At 47.3% G+C, this 13,819-nt stretch overlaps 1 protein-coding gene across 1 annotated transcript; it reads right to left on the reverse strand.

Annotated features, from left to right (window-relative positions):
* Window positions 1-2,033: 2,033 nt before the first annotated feature.
* PSMC1 (proteasome 26S subunit, ATPase 1) lies at window positions 2,034-10,688 on the reverse strand. The gene is made up of 11 exons (XM_065751622.1): window positions 10,638-10,688; window positions 10,311-10,364; window positions 8,853-8,949; window positions 8,336-8,460; window positions 7,536-7,721; window positions 7,209-7,337; window positions 6,291-6,387; window positions 5,957-6,146; window positions 4,668-4,819; window positions 3,073-3,227; window positions 2,034-2,309 (listed from the first exon to the last, which is right to left on the reverse strand). Exons 1-11 carry the CDS (start codon window positions 10,638-10,640, stop codon window positions 2,175-2,177), a joined length of 1,323 nt encoding a protein of 440 aa, XP_065607694.1. The 5' UTR covers window positions 10,641-10,688; the 3' UTR covers window positions 2,034-2,174.
* Window positions 10,689-13,819: the final 3,131 nt, after the last annotated feature.

Consider the following 13,819-nt stretch of genomic DNA (forward strand, 5'->3'; position numbering starts at 1 on the left):
TAGTCAAAGCACCACCTTAACGACTAGTTCCTATTCCGAGAAATCTTAGGCAAGCTCATGGATAAAAAGAATGAAATGCAGTAATGATTTAACACTATAATTATGTTGTGCTTGTTTTCTAAGACAGAATACATGAAAATACATGCAGACTGCATTTAGCATCCCTTCTCTCAACATACAAGCACTCAGAAATTAGATCACTATCTGAAACAGAGTACCTGCAGCTCCTGAGTGCCCAAAACTGCTTCAGAGGGTCTTAGGACAGAAGCAGCAGCTGTCAGTGAGAGCACTGAGATGGTCAGGGGCCACTCAGCTGCTGTGATCCAATTACATGGAAAACTGAGACAAGGTCCAACAACCCCAACCTCACCTCTGCCTCCAGCAGCACAGCACGAGATGTGACTGAGGCTGCAATTCATTTATTCATCTTTCTAGAAGTATTTTAAATGTTACAGGAAACATACAGAATTTAAGTAGGATTACAGCACTTCCTAAGAACCTCATAAGACCCTGGTAATTGTAGGTGATATGCTTTGCTATAACCTTTGTATAAAAAACACCCTGTTCTGCTTATGAAGATGCAGAATCGCTTCTGATGGGTTCTTAGCAATAGCAGGCTAAGTATTCCCAGCTAGGCCAATAGTCACATACAAAGAAGAAAGGAACTCACCCAAATGGTGCAAGGGCTCTCTGGCCACCCAGCATTCCTTCACAGGAAGCAGCTGAAGTACAGGAGATGTTTCCCCTTCAGTGGCTGGCCCCTACGTGAGCCCAGGGTGGTTTCACCCTGGATCCACCCCTCCTGGTCACATGGGGAGCACAGGTACAAACAGTTTACCTGTGTTCCCTGAGCCAGCCACACCCCTTCACCAGCTGCTCAATCACCAGTTCAAGCTGTGAGTTAACAGTGCCCCTCAAGTATGTACTTTTAAAATTGACACTTCTTTTATATAAGATGGAGCTCCCAAATTGGAGGTAGGAATTACTTTGTCCACCAAATAAAAAACTGTGGGTGTTCTGTTTGTTCCTGCTCTCCCATCAGAGCAGAATGCCACTTCCTCTGAAAGCCTGAGAAAGGAAATGAACGTGGGGGTGAGGGGCAGCACAAGTGCACTCCTGCGTGTGTTTCTTTTTTCAGGCACTTTTTCTTCCATGCATTCTTCCCTTCAGGAGCCGCTCCTCTCCTTAGCACAGCTGTTCCCAGTGCACTACTCATGCTGCTCACTAGAGCCCCTGAAGTTAAGTCCCACCTTCAATTCAGACCCTGCTATGTTGTTTTTTTTTAATACAGGAACGTGCTGGCTTTATTTCTTTCATCTTAATTTTTTTTCTGCTTAAGTTCAGAAATACTGGACAAAGAGGCTGAAGTTAAATTCTGCTGCAAAAGAATTAAATTTTTCAAACACACAGCTTCTTCAGCTACTCTTGTGGCACTCACCCCATGAGAAAACAGTTCTAAGTTTTGCACAACACAGTGCAGCTTTTCTTCTCAGCTGCACCATCCTCTCCATGGTTATTGCTTCCAGTATTAACAACCATATCCCCCTCAAAAATAAAGCCTTACTTACCACATGTTGTAGAGCCCCTGAGCTCCTCAAGCAGTGGGGAGGCCAGCTGTGACAATAAGAGCTTGCCTAACACGTCTGTCTTCTTTTTTCCAGTGAGACAGACCTCATCAGGTTTTACAAGAATCAGTAATAATACTTTTTGCCTTTCTGTTTTTCTCCCTTTCTCTCCAGCTGAAAACCAACTCTATTTCAGGGTTCCTCTCATCCACATAAACACTCCAGTCATACGCAGGGTTAGTTTTCAGCAACAAATCACATAATTTTAACACGAAGAACCATCATCTCTTGGCCTTGCTGCTGCCATTGTTGTCACAGCACTGGCAGCTATCACAGGGAGCGCTTTACATGTACCTTCCTCATTCTATTACTGGCCAGATTTTGCTCCCACAGAATGTTTCCACAGCAAAGACTGCATTCTGAATACCAAACAACTGTGTCACTAACTCCTCATTGCCTCCAAAGCACTTCAATTCAAATAAATGTTTTATTGGGAAACAAACCACCAGGCTTTATCACCTCTTCAAGAATGAGCATTAGCTGGACTGTGTGGTTTTAGATGAGATTTAGATGAACCAGCATTCCCCACAGTCCCCAAACAAAGAAGACTTAAAGATACAGTCCCTCTGGGGTTCCCTCCTGCTTCTTATAGAGAACGTTCTCTTTAGACTTCTTGAAGTCTTCGTTTGTTACTTTCATTCTCCGTTCCCTCAAAGCCATCAACCCAGCTTCTGTACAAATTGCCTGCAACAGATAAAGCCAAACAAGTTACTGCTGTGCAGCCCTCCTGACAACAGTGTGGAAGACATGTGAGCTATATGAACATTCTGCTGAGTTTGTAGTACTGGAAGACCGTTAGCACAATTTACAGTCTTACATTTTGGATAGCGGTCAGTGGCACTGAAGCAGAAGCATGTGCAACAACATGGACAAAGCTACATGTCCTTCTGTGAAGTAATGCTTCCACGGCAAAAGAATGGCAGCACTGTAATTAATACCATTTCCCCCCTCCCCAAGGAACAGCTTTCAGCAGTGGACTGCTCTGTTTTGCAGGGAGGTGATGGAGGTTAACATCATGGGATAACTCTGACAAGAGCCCAGTTTGCTTTACATACAGGAGCTGCTTGTCTCAACCTTCCTAATCTACAACTGCATTTCTACTTGCTTGTAATGTTGTCCTAAAGATGCTGCTTCTCCTGTACTATCTTAATGTTTAACAGTATCATGGATGCTTCTGTAAACTTCCTCTTCTAATTTCCCCCTTGCTACTTAGAGAATTTCATATTCAGGTCACACAGGTGTGTACGTCCATCAGCACAAGCTCCCTGGTAATGGTGTATTTGGTAACACCTCCCCACTTGTAAAGCAGAGTGTGGGTCACTCAGAGGAGGTATTTTAGAGCAACTCAAACGACCCTCAGGAATGTTACCACAGGAAACAGAAAGTTTCAACAGACAAAGTTCTGGATACAGTAAAAACAGGATTTAACCAGTGGTGACATACACACCTTAATATCTGCACCACTGAGGTCATCTTTTGCCATTATCAGCTCGTCCAAAGTGACATCATCTGCCAGTGTCATCCTGCTGGTGTGAATCTGAAAGATTCGTTTCTTGGTCTTCTCATCAGGCAGAGGGAACTCTATTTTCCTGTCAATACGTCCTGCGCAGAAGAAAAGTTCACTCTTAGGGTTTTTTGCATGCAGCTACTGGAAATAGAGCCAGAAGAACATCTCTAATTTATACTGACAACTATCTTCACACCAGAATCAATCACATTTACAGAAGGAACTGTGATCGATCACAGAGTTATGCAGTACCCTAAACTGAACTGAAGAAAGAAGGCTTTGCAGAGGAAGCTCTGCTGGAGGTTCCTACCAGGTGTTTCCTTTTTGTCAGCTGGGACTTGAGATGTTCCAGCTCCTATGGTTCCAACTTTGCACACATTCTTGTCAAAGACATTTTCCATCTCCACACTGTGCCTGTTTTTCTCTACTTTGACACTATCTTTTCTGAAAGCAGTCGGTGGTACCAGATGCAGTACCCCAGACAAACCCACACAACAGCAAATGAGTTTACCAGGCTGCTGGAAGTGCCACGGTTGCTCAAGCAATGGCAATCATTTAAATACATGGTAGAGCATGGAAATTCCCTTCCAATGAATTTCAGATCACCCTATAGCTTGTCTTTTAACATCAGTATAGGAATTTCTGCTCTGTACTCAGGCAACTGGTTTTGACACAGAGGGTAAGACTATGATGGTCATAAAAACTTGTTGAAAAAGCACAGAGCAGCACCTCAGCTGGTGTTTATTCTGCTCCTTGGGTCTGCACAGAGTACTGACTGCTCAGAAGTGTTCTCTAACAAATTCATCTTGAATTATATTTGTTTTCTAACTTACCTCTGCTATCCCAGAGGAAAAGAATCTTAACAGCCCCTCCAGTATTTGAGACTGACTTGAGAAGGCAACAAGCATGCGTTGCGTTCATTCTTTCCTTTGCATTGCTTTCTGACTTCTGGTTCAACAGATCCAAATGCTCTTAGTGCAGGTTGTGTTTCGGTACATTTTTACTGGCCATATGAAAGTACTACTTGAGCCTTTTTTCAGCTCTTGGTGCAACATGTAATACACATATCAAAATGGGACATTATTTCTCTTTTGCTCATCCCCCAGGTGGCAGAATACAGCATCTCTGCAGGGAAGCAGACTGCTTTCCTTGCATTGAAATCTAGACTCGTTTAGGATTATAGTTCTCATCTATTAACCTCAGCTGGTACTGCCCTACCTTCCCAGCTGCTGCAGGTATAAACCTGTGTGTGTACTCTCCATTATGTACCCTCCTTGACAATTCCTTAAAAAGCACCTGTGCTGTCTTAATACAAAGGAAGAATATTTGAGTCATTTACAGATACAAAGTCTGTCTCCCATTCAGAAACTGTTGAATGGGTTCTGATTTTAACAGATACTTTAACACAGCTGAAGTGGTGATTAAGGACAGACTGCTGACACGCATCCTTGTGTGAACAGCCCACTTGTTTGATGAGCTGCAAGTCCTTTCACCTCTGTTTAAGTGCCTTAAACAGAGTGTGAGAATGCCCTTACCTGGCCTAATTAAAGCTGGATCCAGCGTTTCTATTCTGTTTGTGGCCATGATGACTTTAACGTCCCCACGAGAGTCAAACCCATCCAGCTGGTTCAGCAGCTCCAGCATTGTTCGCTGGATCTCCCTCTCACCCCCCGAGTTTGAGTCGTACCTTTAAGAGAACAGCACAGTCACAAAAAGCACTACGCCAACTTAAGAACACACTTCACTGACCTGCCACAAATGGCAAACAATGTGTTAAAACAGGCTTTTCTGGTTTGTTATTTTAAGTTTACCCATAGGAAGCGAGGCAGATTTTCACATCTAGTTACAACACAGCAAATGAGCACAAGCATAAAAGAAAAAACCTTAGCTTTTTTAAAAGGAAACATATCAACTTGAAAGCGGATAGAGCCCACCACTTGTTTTCTTCATTTCTGAATTTCAGAGGTTCTACCTTATGCACACAGCTGTAACTTATCCCTTCAGCTTCACTCCCACAGATCCCAGTTTTACTCTGCCCTTACTGAAAAACAAATGCGAGGGGATGCACCTTGGTGCTTTTTGGTTCAGTCATTGCACTTTGCAAATATCAGACCAGGTCATTTACATCCAAAAAAGCCTCAGCCATGTTTATGAACAAGTCTGAAGCAACAAAAAACATTTATGAAGAATTCTGAGTGTTCGCCATCAGTTCAATCTGTTCTATATGTGCTGAAATACATGGGGGAGAAGCTCCCTTCTATTGGAGATGAGGCTAGTAACTGCAGTAATGCATCATTTCATTTACTTAAAGAAATACACTCAGCTACTTTAAATACTCTTTCAGTCGGACAGCTCTGAGCAGCCTAAGGAATTCTCAATGTAACTTAGCTACAGGCCGAACGATGGCTTTATGTGACATGAGCAATGCCCATCAATTCCACATCCATGACATTACACTGTGTTACTTATCATATAACATTGACATAACTAAGAAGCTTCCTGTCTGGAGAGACAGCCGATACATGGACACACTGCATTACAAACGCTGCTTTGCCCATCAGTCAGTACCACCAGTTACTGTATTTGGGTACGCACTGAACATGTGCCACGTGAACTTACACAGTCTTCCAGTTTAAGACCTCCTGTGACAGCACCAAGTAGCAAAAGAACAGAGCTTAGACCTCTGCCCACATCTATAATATGAAAAGGCTGTGGTATATTTTAGTCTCAAAGAAGCTTTGTAAAACAAACTGCTGAGATCAACAGTAATACTACAGAAATGGTTACCAGAGTTCAGAAGCTGCGTAAGAAGAGGGGCCCGTACCTCTTTGTACCAATGGCATCGATCTCATCAATGAAGACGATGGACGGCGCGTGCTCCTCAGCCACACGGAACAGCTCTCGCACCAGCTTCGGGCCGTCGCCCAAGTACTTCTGGATGAGCTCTGAGCCAACTACTCTCAGGAAGGTTGCCGATGTTTGGTTTGCTACTGCTTTGGCCAATAAAGTTTTACCTGTTTTTAATTGCAAAAAAAATTTGTAATCAGTCTGCAGGCAGAAAAAAAAAATCATATGAAATCAGAGACAGACTTGGCAGTGGTTTAACACTAACCGAGTGTAACTTATTTAACTAGAGCTCGGCACGGTGCTGTACGTACCTGTGCCAGGTGGGCCGTACAGAATGACCCCTTTGGGTGGCTTTATGCCCATCTCTTCGTAGTACTCAGGATGGGTGAGTGGCAGCTCCACAGACTCCTGCATCAAGAGAAAAACACACCTGTGTTTTTACAAACACTGCAGGAGAACTGTGGAGTTCTTAAGGGCTGCATTCATACAAGTAAGAAGGGCAAAAAGAACCAAAGTAATTGGAAGACAAGCCTTGAAAAACATGCCTCTCAACTGCCTGCAGTTCTAAGAACTACCCTATCCTAGAGCTGCCCTTTTATTGCTTATTCTCCATGTGACAGGCTGAAACGCTCAGTGTTCCCCTTCCTCCAACCTCAGGCATTCAGGGATTTGGCAGACTGGCTCCCAAACACTTACAGACACCTCAGAGGGGCCTCTGATAAAGGATGCTTCCCAGTACGAGCTACCAGATACCACAGACAAATATTTTAAGAGCCTCTGTGACTCTGAATGCCTATCCAAAGTGAAAGAGCTGAGTTTTCACAGAGTTTGGCAAGAGCTGTGCTGGCAGGAAAACAAAAACCCACCAATCCCCACATACAAACAAACAATAAAGCCCCACCTTCCAAACCCTTAGATCACATGTTGCAACAGTCAACAACTTCACAAGACACACGCTGCAAAATAATAATTACTGCAAAGGTTATGAGCTCAGTGCTCCATAGATTCCACAACTGTGAAAGGTTTCCACCTACACAGTTTGTCAACAGGGATGCTACTAACTTAGAAGATCTTTTAGGTCCAAGCACCTGCCTAACAAAACTGAATCGAAAACTGAACAAGGAAGATGCAAAACAACACCACAGTTGGATCTGCTACTTTTCCATACCCCCATCATAACAGCTCGGTTTAGAGCTTAGTTAAAAATGTAAGTTAGCACGCATGATTACCTTGATTTCCTGAATCTGGTTGTCAAGGCCACCAATGTCAGCATATGTTTCTTGAGGAGCTTTCTCAACTTTCATCACTGTAACTAGAGGATCTGTGTCATCCATCAGGACTCCGATCACAGCATGAACCTAATCCAAGCATGAAGAGTTGTCAGAGAGCAAGCAGCACTATTAACCCCAGAACAAACCTAAACCCAAAGGCCGTATGTTTAGGTGCATGAAATAAACAGCATTAATCTCAGACCATGTGGTCCTGTGATTCTCAGAACAGATGCCAGTTAAAAATAGCAGACCTTGTGCTTCTTTTTTTCATCTCACATAACTCACCTTATGATTTAGCAAAACAGAGCAGCCTGGCTCTAGCAAATCCTTGTCCACAAAAGACAGAATGCTGACGTAGTGTTCTGATCCCACTGACGTGGACACGATGGCATGGTTGTCATCAATGATCTCCTCCAAGGTACCCACAGACATTGGCGTTCCCCTCAGATCGTCCACCTTTGATCTCTCTTCCTGTTGTCAAGAATTCAGGAAACAGCTCAGGAACACAGGCAGGAACACCACTGCCAGGTTGCCCCAAATCTGTGTTACCTTCACATGAAGTACTGCACCGTCAAACGGTGGCAGCACTTTTAAAAGATTCATTCTGCTTCTCCATTGCACAAGCATTTCAAGTCAAGTTACCCCAGTCTTAGACAACATTAGCTCAACAGTTCACACCAAACAGAAGAGAAGCTGCTTTTGCCACTTTTGTTTTGCTGCCCCAAAAGGCACAGAAGCGTGGCCTGGTAACAAAATTTACTATTATTTTAGTCCTATGGACATGACTATATGGATGGGCATAACAAGAATATTCTTCCTTTCTCTATTGCTCGTGGACAGCCTACTAAGTAGTCAAAAACCTCTGCTGCCTCACCTGTAATAACCTACACTTGGACTAAAAGCATCAAAACTCTTGAAGAAAATCCTGCTTGCCGAAGACTAGTTATACTCAGTGAAGAATTCTAATGCACGTAATATGTTTGGGTTAACTTACATACTCAGGACACTTCATTTCCATTGCCTTCGTGCAAAGCAGTTTACATTAGAGCAGTCATTTTAGTATTAGCAGTTCACTCAAACCTCACCTCTTGTTTTTCTTCCAAAGGTTTCATTTGTTCTTGATTTCGGATAAATTCTTCCTCCATTAGCAGGTAATCTTTAATCCTCTCTAATTTCAGCAGTTTGAGTCTGCACTGTGTGTGAGGAGTCACTGTAATCAAAGTAGAACCATCATGTTTTAGACCAAGTATGATGAGCTATCAGCTACTCATCAGTTCATCAGAATTCCTGCTTCAGGTTCTGACAATAACTTCTACACAAACAGCAATCACTAAGAAAAAATCACTACGTGATTCTTGTCAAGAACACCTTTTACAATGCCATCTCCTCTCCTTTTCTCCTCATTTTGAAGTCTCTCTTTCTCTCTTACATGGGAATCCATGGAACTCATCCTGTGTAACAATCATCTTACCTTCTCTCTGTGATGCTTGGCCTTGCAGTGTATGTATTTGTGCTTTGGGCCCCAGCTGCAGCCAGAGCAGGCTGGGCTCTGTGTGATGTAGCACGGGCAGCCCACGGGGCCCAGGCAGGCTGAGCACTTACCCAGGGGCAGCTTGCTGGCAGCATCTGGTCCCTTTGTCTTCTTCTTCTTCTTCCCAACTCTGGTTGGAACCGGAGGTTCATATTTCTTCTTCTTGTCCTTATGTGCAGAGGGAATTCCATGAACAGAAATAAAACAAAGTCAGGATATGATTAAGAACCTCTGAGAAGAAAACAGAGAGATGTGAGGTATGCAGGCTGACAGTGTAGCTGAACAGCTGTGAACCAAAGCTGCCTCTTTCACAACACAGAGACGAGCCCAGAAGTAACATCACTCTTACTTTTAAGAGGATTTGAAAATGTCTTCTCATGCTCAATGTGTTTCTGCCATTTTTCAGTGAATATGAAACACAGGAGGCAGAAACCTGAACTACTTACTGGTGCTCTTCAACATCTTCATCAGCGACACAGACAGTGGAATCGAGTGCACCCTCAGCAAGTCTGCAGACTACACCAAGCTGGGCAGTGCAGTTAATATACTGGAGGGAAGGGAAGCCCTCCAGAGAGACCTGGACAGGGCCCGTGCGAACCCAATGAGGTTCAGCAAGGCCATAGTGCAAGGTGCTGCACTTGGGCCAGGGCAATCCCAGGTATTCATGCACACTGGGGAAGAACTCCTGGAGAGCAGCCCTGCAAAGAAGCACTTGTGGGTCCTGGTGGACAGGAGCCAGCAGTGCGTGCCTGCAGCCCAGAAGGCCAACTGTATCCTGGGCTGCATGAAAAAAGGGGTGGCCAGCAGGGAGAGGGAGGTGACTGTCCCCCTCTACTCAGCTCCTGTGAAGCCCCGTCTGGAGTACTGCATCCAGGCCTGGGGCCCTCAGCACGAGAAAGATGCAGAGTTCTTGGAACAGGTCAGAGGGCTGGAGCACCTCTCCTATGAGGAAAGGTTGAGGGAACTGGTCTTGTTCAGCCTGGGGAAGAGAAGGCTCCAGGGAGACCTCATTGTGGCCTTCCAGTACTTGAAGGGAGAAGTATCAATAGGAGAGGGAACGACTGTTTGCATGGGTTGACAGTGACAGGACAAGGGGGAATGGCTTTAAACTAAGACGGGAGATTTAGGTTAGATATTGGGAGGAAGTTTTTCACTCAGAGGGTGGTGATGCACTGGAACAGGTTGCCCAGAGAGATTGTGGCTGCCCCATCCCTGAAGGCATTCAAGGCATTGCTGGATGTGGCTCTGGGCAGCCTGCTCTAGTGGTTGGTGAAACGAGATGATCTTTGAGGTCCTTTCAGCCCAGGCCGTTCTATGACACATCACATGAGACAGCGAGGGTAACACGGGGCCGAACGTTTCGGATGCATCCCCATCCCTATGTGACACCGTTCGGGCGCAGCTCGCGGTGCTCCGTAAGGAACGCGGCCTGCTCGTGCCCGCAGCGCTGAGCAGCGCAGTGCCGGCAGCCGCGGACACCTCCGCACCGGAGCGGAAGGGCGGCGCGGCGCGGCACGCGGCTGCAATACCTTGTCGTCCTTCTTGCCGCCGCCGGGCCCGTGGCCGCCGCTCTGACTTTGACCCTAAACGAGAAAAAAGCACAACGAGCAATTAAACGCGTCGGCACCGCGACCCCGACGCCGCCCGCAGCTCCGTGCGAGCCGCGCTCACGGCGCTCCCCCCCGCCGAGCCCGGGCGGTGAGTCGGCAAAACGCGGCGCCGGAGCGCCGGGCTCCGGAGCGCCCCCGCGGCCCCGCGCTCTCACAAACGTCCGCCCCGCGCCCGCGGCCCCCGGCGCCCCCTTCGCCCCCTTCGCCCCCAGCGCCGCGCCGGCCCCGGGAACCACCACCGCTCACCATCGCTTCCGCGCCGCACCGGAACCGCCGCGCCGGACGGGACGCGGAGCTGGCGTCACTACCGCGCGCGGCGACGAACGGGTGCCAGAGGCGGGCGGCTGCGCCCCCTGGCGGCCGCCCCGTGCAACGCCGCCGTGCGGTTGGCGGGAGCGGGCACGGTCCGCGGCTCGTGTCGCTCTTCACAGAGCCCCGAGGCTTCGCGGTCACGAGCAGGGGCACAGCGAGACCCGCAGCGCTGCCGGCACATCGGGCACGGGAGCGACACCGAGGCTGTCACCGAGACTGCCGCCCGACTCGTGCACTCCTGCGCATGCTGGGCGACAGCCGTGGCAGAAAACTGGGGCAGCAGGGGGGAAATACTGCGGGTTTATAACTGATTTCCTGATGTGGGGTCATGGGGCTGTCGGTGCTGGGTACTGTTAGCGCGGAAGGAGCGTGCCCCGGCAGCCTGGTGCTCGTGGCGGCTGCCAGCACCCCAACCCCTGCTTGATTCACAGTGTGGGTAAATACCAAACTAGGAAAGAAGAATATGAAGAATAAACGTGTACAGTGATCGGAGGGGTCTCTGATTTTTGCCATCACTGGGCAGAACAAAAAGGTGAGCAAAGCGGGGGCACCGGGAGAGAACACGAAGCCCTTCGTTTCCTAAACACGAGCGCTGCCTTGGGAGCAGCAGAAAGCAAGCCGCCTCCCCACACCCGACAAATGGGCAGCGCCGTTACAGTGCTCCAGCACTTCTGCCAAGGAAAGCTGTCCCACTGCCCACGAGCTGGCACGGGGCAAGCAGGAGTCAAAACATCCAAAGTCCACGGATGCTCTTGAAAATAAAATCCTTGGGAAAGCTGCAGTGCTGCAGGAAGGTGGTTTGCTTGAGCAACCAGTCCTACGTATTTTTATAATACAGCAGAACAGGTCATTACGTTAAAGGTAATGCTTGTAACACACCGTGTCTTCGTGTGGTCTCACTGGAAGTCTCAAAGCAACGCAGCGTTGTTGCTGCCCATAGGCAGCACCCACCAGCTGCAGGGAGATCACTTACCTCCATCGGATTCACCTCACTGACCCTGCTGCCAGGGACACTCCTAACAGCGATAGCAAAAGGTCCAAAGGGCTCCAAGGAGCGAAAGGTGCATGAGAGCAAAACGCATCCTCATCCTAAGCCCAAGTGAATGTGAGTGGAAAAAAATGTCTTTTGTCCCCGTTTTAGAAACAGTGGTTGGCAAAATGCTAGGCACCGTGTGGTGTGGCTCCTTGGTTCTCCTGTTTCTATAAGAGAAGATCTGTTGTATGAGCAGCAAGTGAAGAACGGTGATGCATTGGCGACCTTTGGTTGTGTGATGGGCAAATGCAATCATGAGCTGGTTTGTTTGTAAGGGCCAAGATAACAGCCTGTATTCATAGGGCTGCTGGTGGCTCCATGGGAGCTGATGAGATGGACGTCCTGGTGAGGAACTGCTACATTTGTGGGAAGGAGTGGAAGGGGAGGGATGAGATATGGAGGTAAGTCACTTGAATGGGATACGGGACCCTTCACCTGGCCTGTGTAACTGGAAGGAATCAGCCCAGATCCAGCCCTCTGCCAGCCTAGGATGGCTTCAGCAAAATGAATGCTTCATCATTAACTACATGAACATTCACATACATTGAGTTCGTTTCAGAGCTGCTTTGCAGGACGCACTGAGTGATGAACTGAAGAAGACACACTGAAATGATTTCCACAGAAAGAGGAAAACAGACAGCCCGTTCCCCTTCACTTCCAGCCAGCAGTATTTCTAAAGACACATATGGATGCTTTCTAAAAACTGTAGTGACTGCTTAGAGTGTGGGTATGAGATTCTTAGACAGCAAAAGCTGCCTGGCAAGGCTGTGTGCAGTTTATGACTGAGAGCTCAGGGAAGCAGAAAGCAGGGGGGGCAGAGAGAGCTGTTGTTGGTGTAGGAGAATGGGAAGTCACTGAGACATGAGAAAAACACACAGAAAAATCCTAACATCCCTGATAACCTTGGAGTCACCAGCTTCACCATGTTGAACTGAGATGTAGGATTGAATCATTCCTTGCTGAAGTCCTGGCTCTGCATTTATCTGCTGGCCATGGGCTGTAGTGTAATCACCCCTCTGTTGTTTCCTGCAGCTCTGTAATCTAATGCTGCACAACTGTCTCGCCGTGTTCACATCCTCTATTGAATAACCGTGGCTTCAGTTTCCTGATGCACATTCTGCTCCATCAGCCTGTACTTGCAGTGCTATCAGGAGGCAGGGCCGATATAACCATGTCACTGTGTTTTCTGTTAATAATGCAAATTGAACCTGCTGAGTTAGTCAAATCCGTCATCCTCATTTGCAAACAAAACTTCCCACCCATGATTTCTTCAGATGCTGAGACTGCTTTTTTGGGTTCTCCTTTGCTCGCTCACTCAAAGGGCACACTTACTGAGAGAGAACTTCAGAAACAAGAGCCAAAGCCCCAGTACAGGGCACAAGCACTTACTACAGAGGCCGTCCTATAGAGGATGTTGGTGGTACGGCAGAAGAGGCTGACCCTTCCCACCAATATTCCGTTCCATTTGGCTGCCCTGAGACAGATGGCAGCAGAGGGGCAGCGTGACAGAACGGTGTCTGTCATGGAAGGGCAGATGAAGCAAAGGTGTGTCCTTTAATTCCTTTCCATGCAGCAAGAATGGCACCCACTGGCATTCATTGATGCTTGCCGAACGTTCGTGGAGACCAAGCAGTGGATGCGAGCACTGTGAGGCGGTGGGTGGTGCGGTTCTGCAGTGGTGACAGTGACAGTGGGTCAGCTCTGCTGGTGCAGACTGTTATAACGCAGCATGCAGGCTCTTGTTCATCGCTGGTGGAAATGCACAGCTCGTGGTGCTGACTACAATGAAAAATAGTGTTTTGTAGCTGAGAATTTGCTCTATCAAATAGTGTTCCTCTGCTCTTTGTATCTGTTGTGGTTTCCATGGAATAGGAGGCATTACTTTCAGAGCAAGCTGTGTATATGAGATGTGTGTTGGGATCACAGCACAGCTGTGGCTGCAGGCACCCTGCAGAAGTGTTGCTGTTAATTAAATATGAAAAGGGGACAGCAGTTGTAGCAATATCAACATACTCTGCTGTCAGCTCTCAAAACCAAGACAGTTCATGGCAAAGCAAACCTCCCCAGCCTGAGAGCAAAAGAA

Source organism: Cyrtonyx montezumae, unplaced genomic scaffold (genome assembly GCF_038088225.1).
Source record: "Cyrtonyx montezumae isolate F1298 unplaced genomic scaffold, pur_monq_1.0 scaffold_10, whole genome shotgun sequence".
Classification (NCBI taxonomy): domain Eukaryota; kingdom Metazoa; phylum Chordata; class Aves; order Galliformes; family Odontophoridae; genus Cyrtonyx; species Cyrtonyx montezumae.

Excerpts from the sequence above, each read along its gene's own strand:
- PSMC1 (XM_065751622.1), bottom strand. Across the intron at positions 6,147-6,290 it reads GTACGGCCCACCTGGCACAG|GTAAAACTTTATTGGCCAAA; the intron begins GTACGTACAGCA and ends AATTAAAAACAG. Across the intron at positions 2,310-3,072 it reads TCAGTGGTGCAGATATTAAG|GCAATTTGTACAGAAGCTGG; the intron begins GTGTGTATGTCA and ends TATCTGTTGCAG.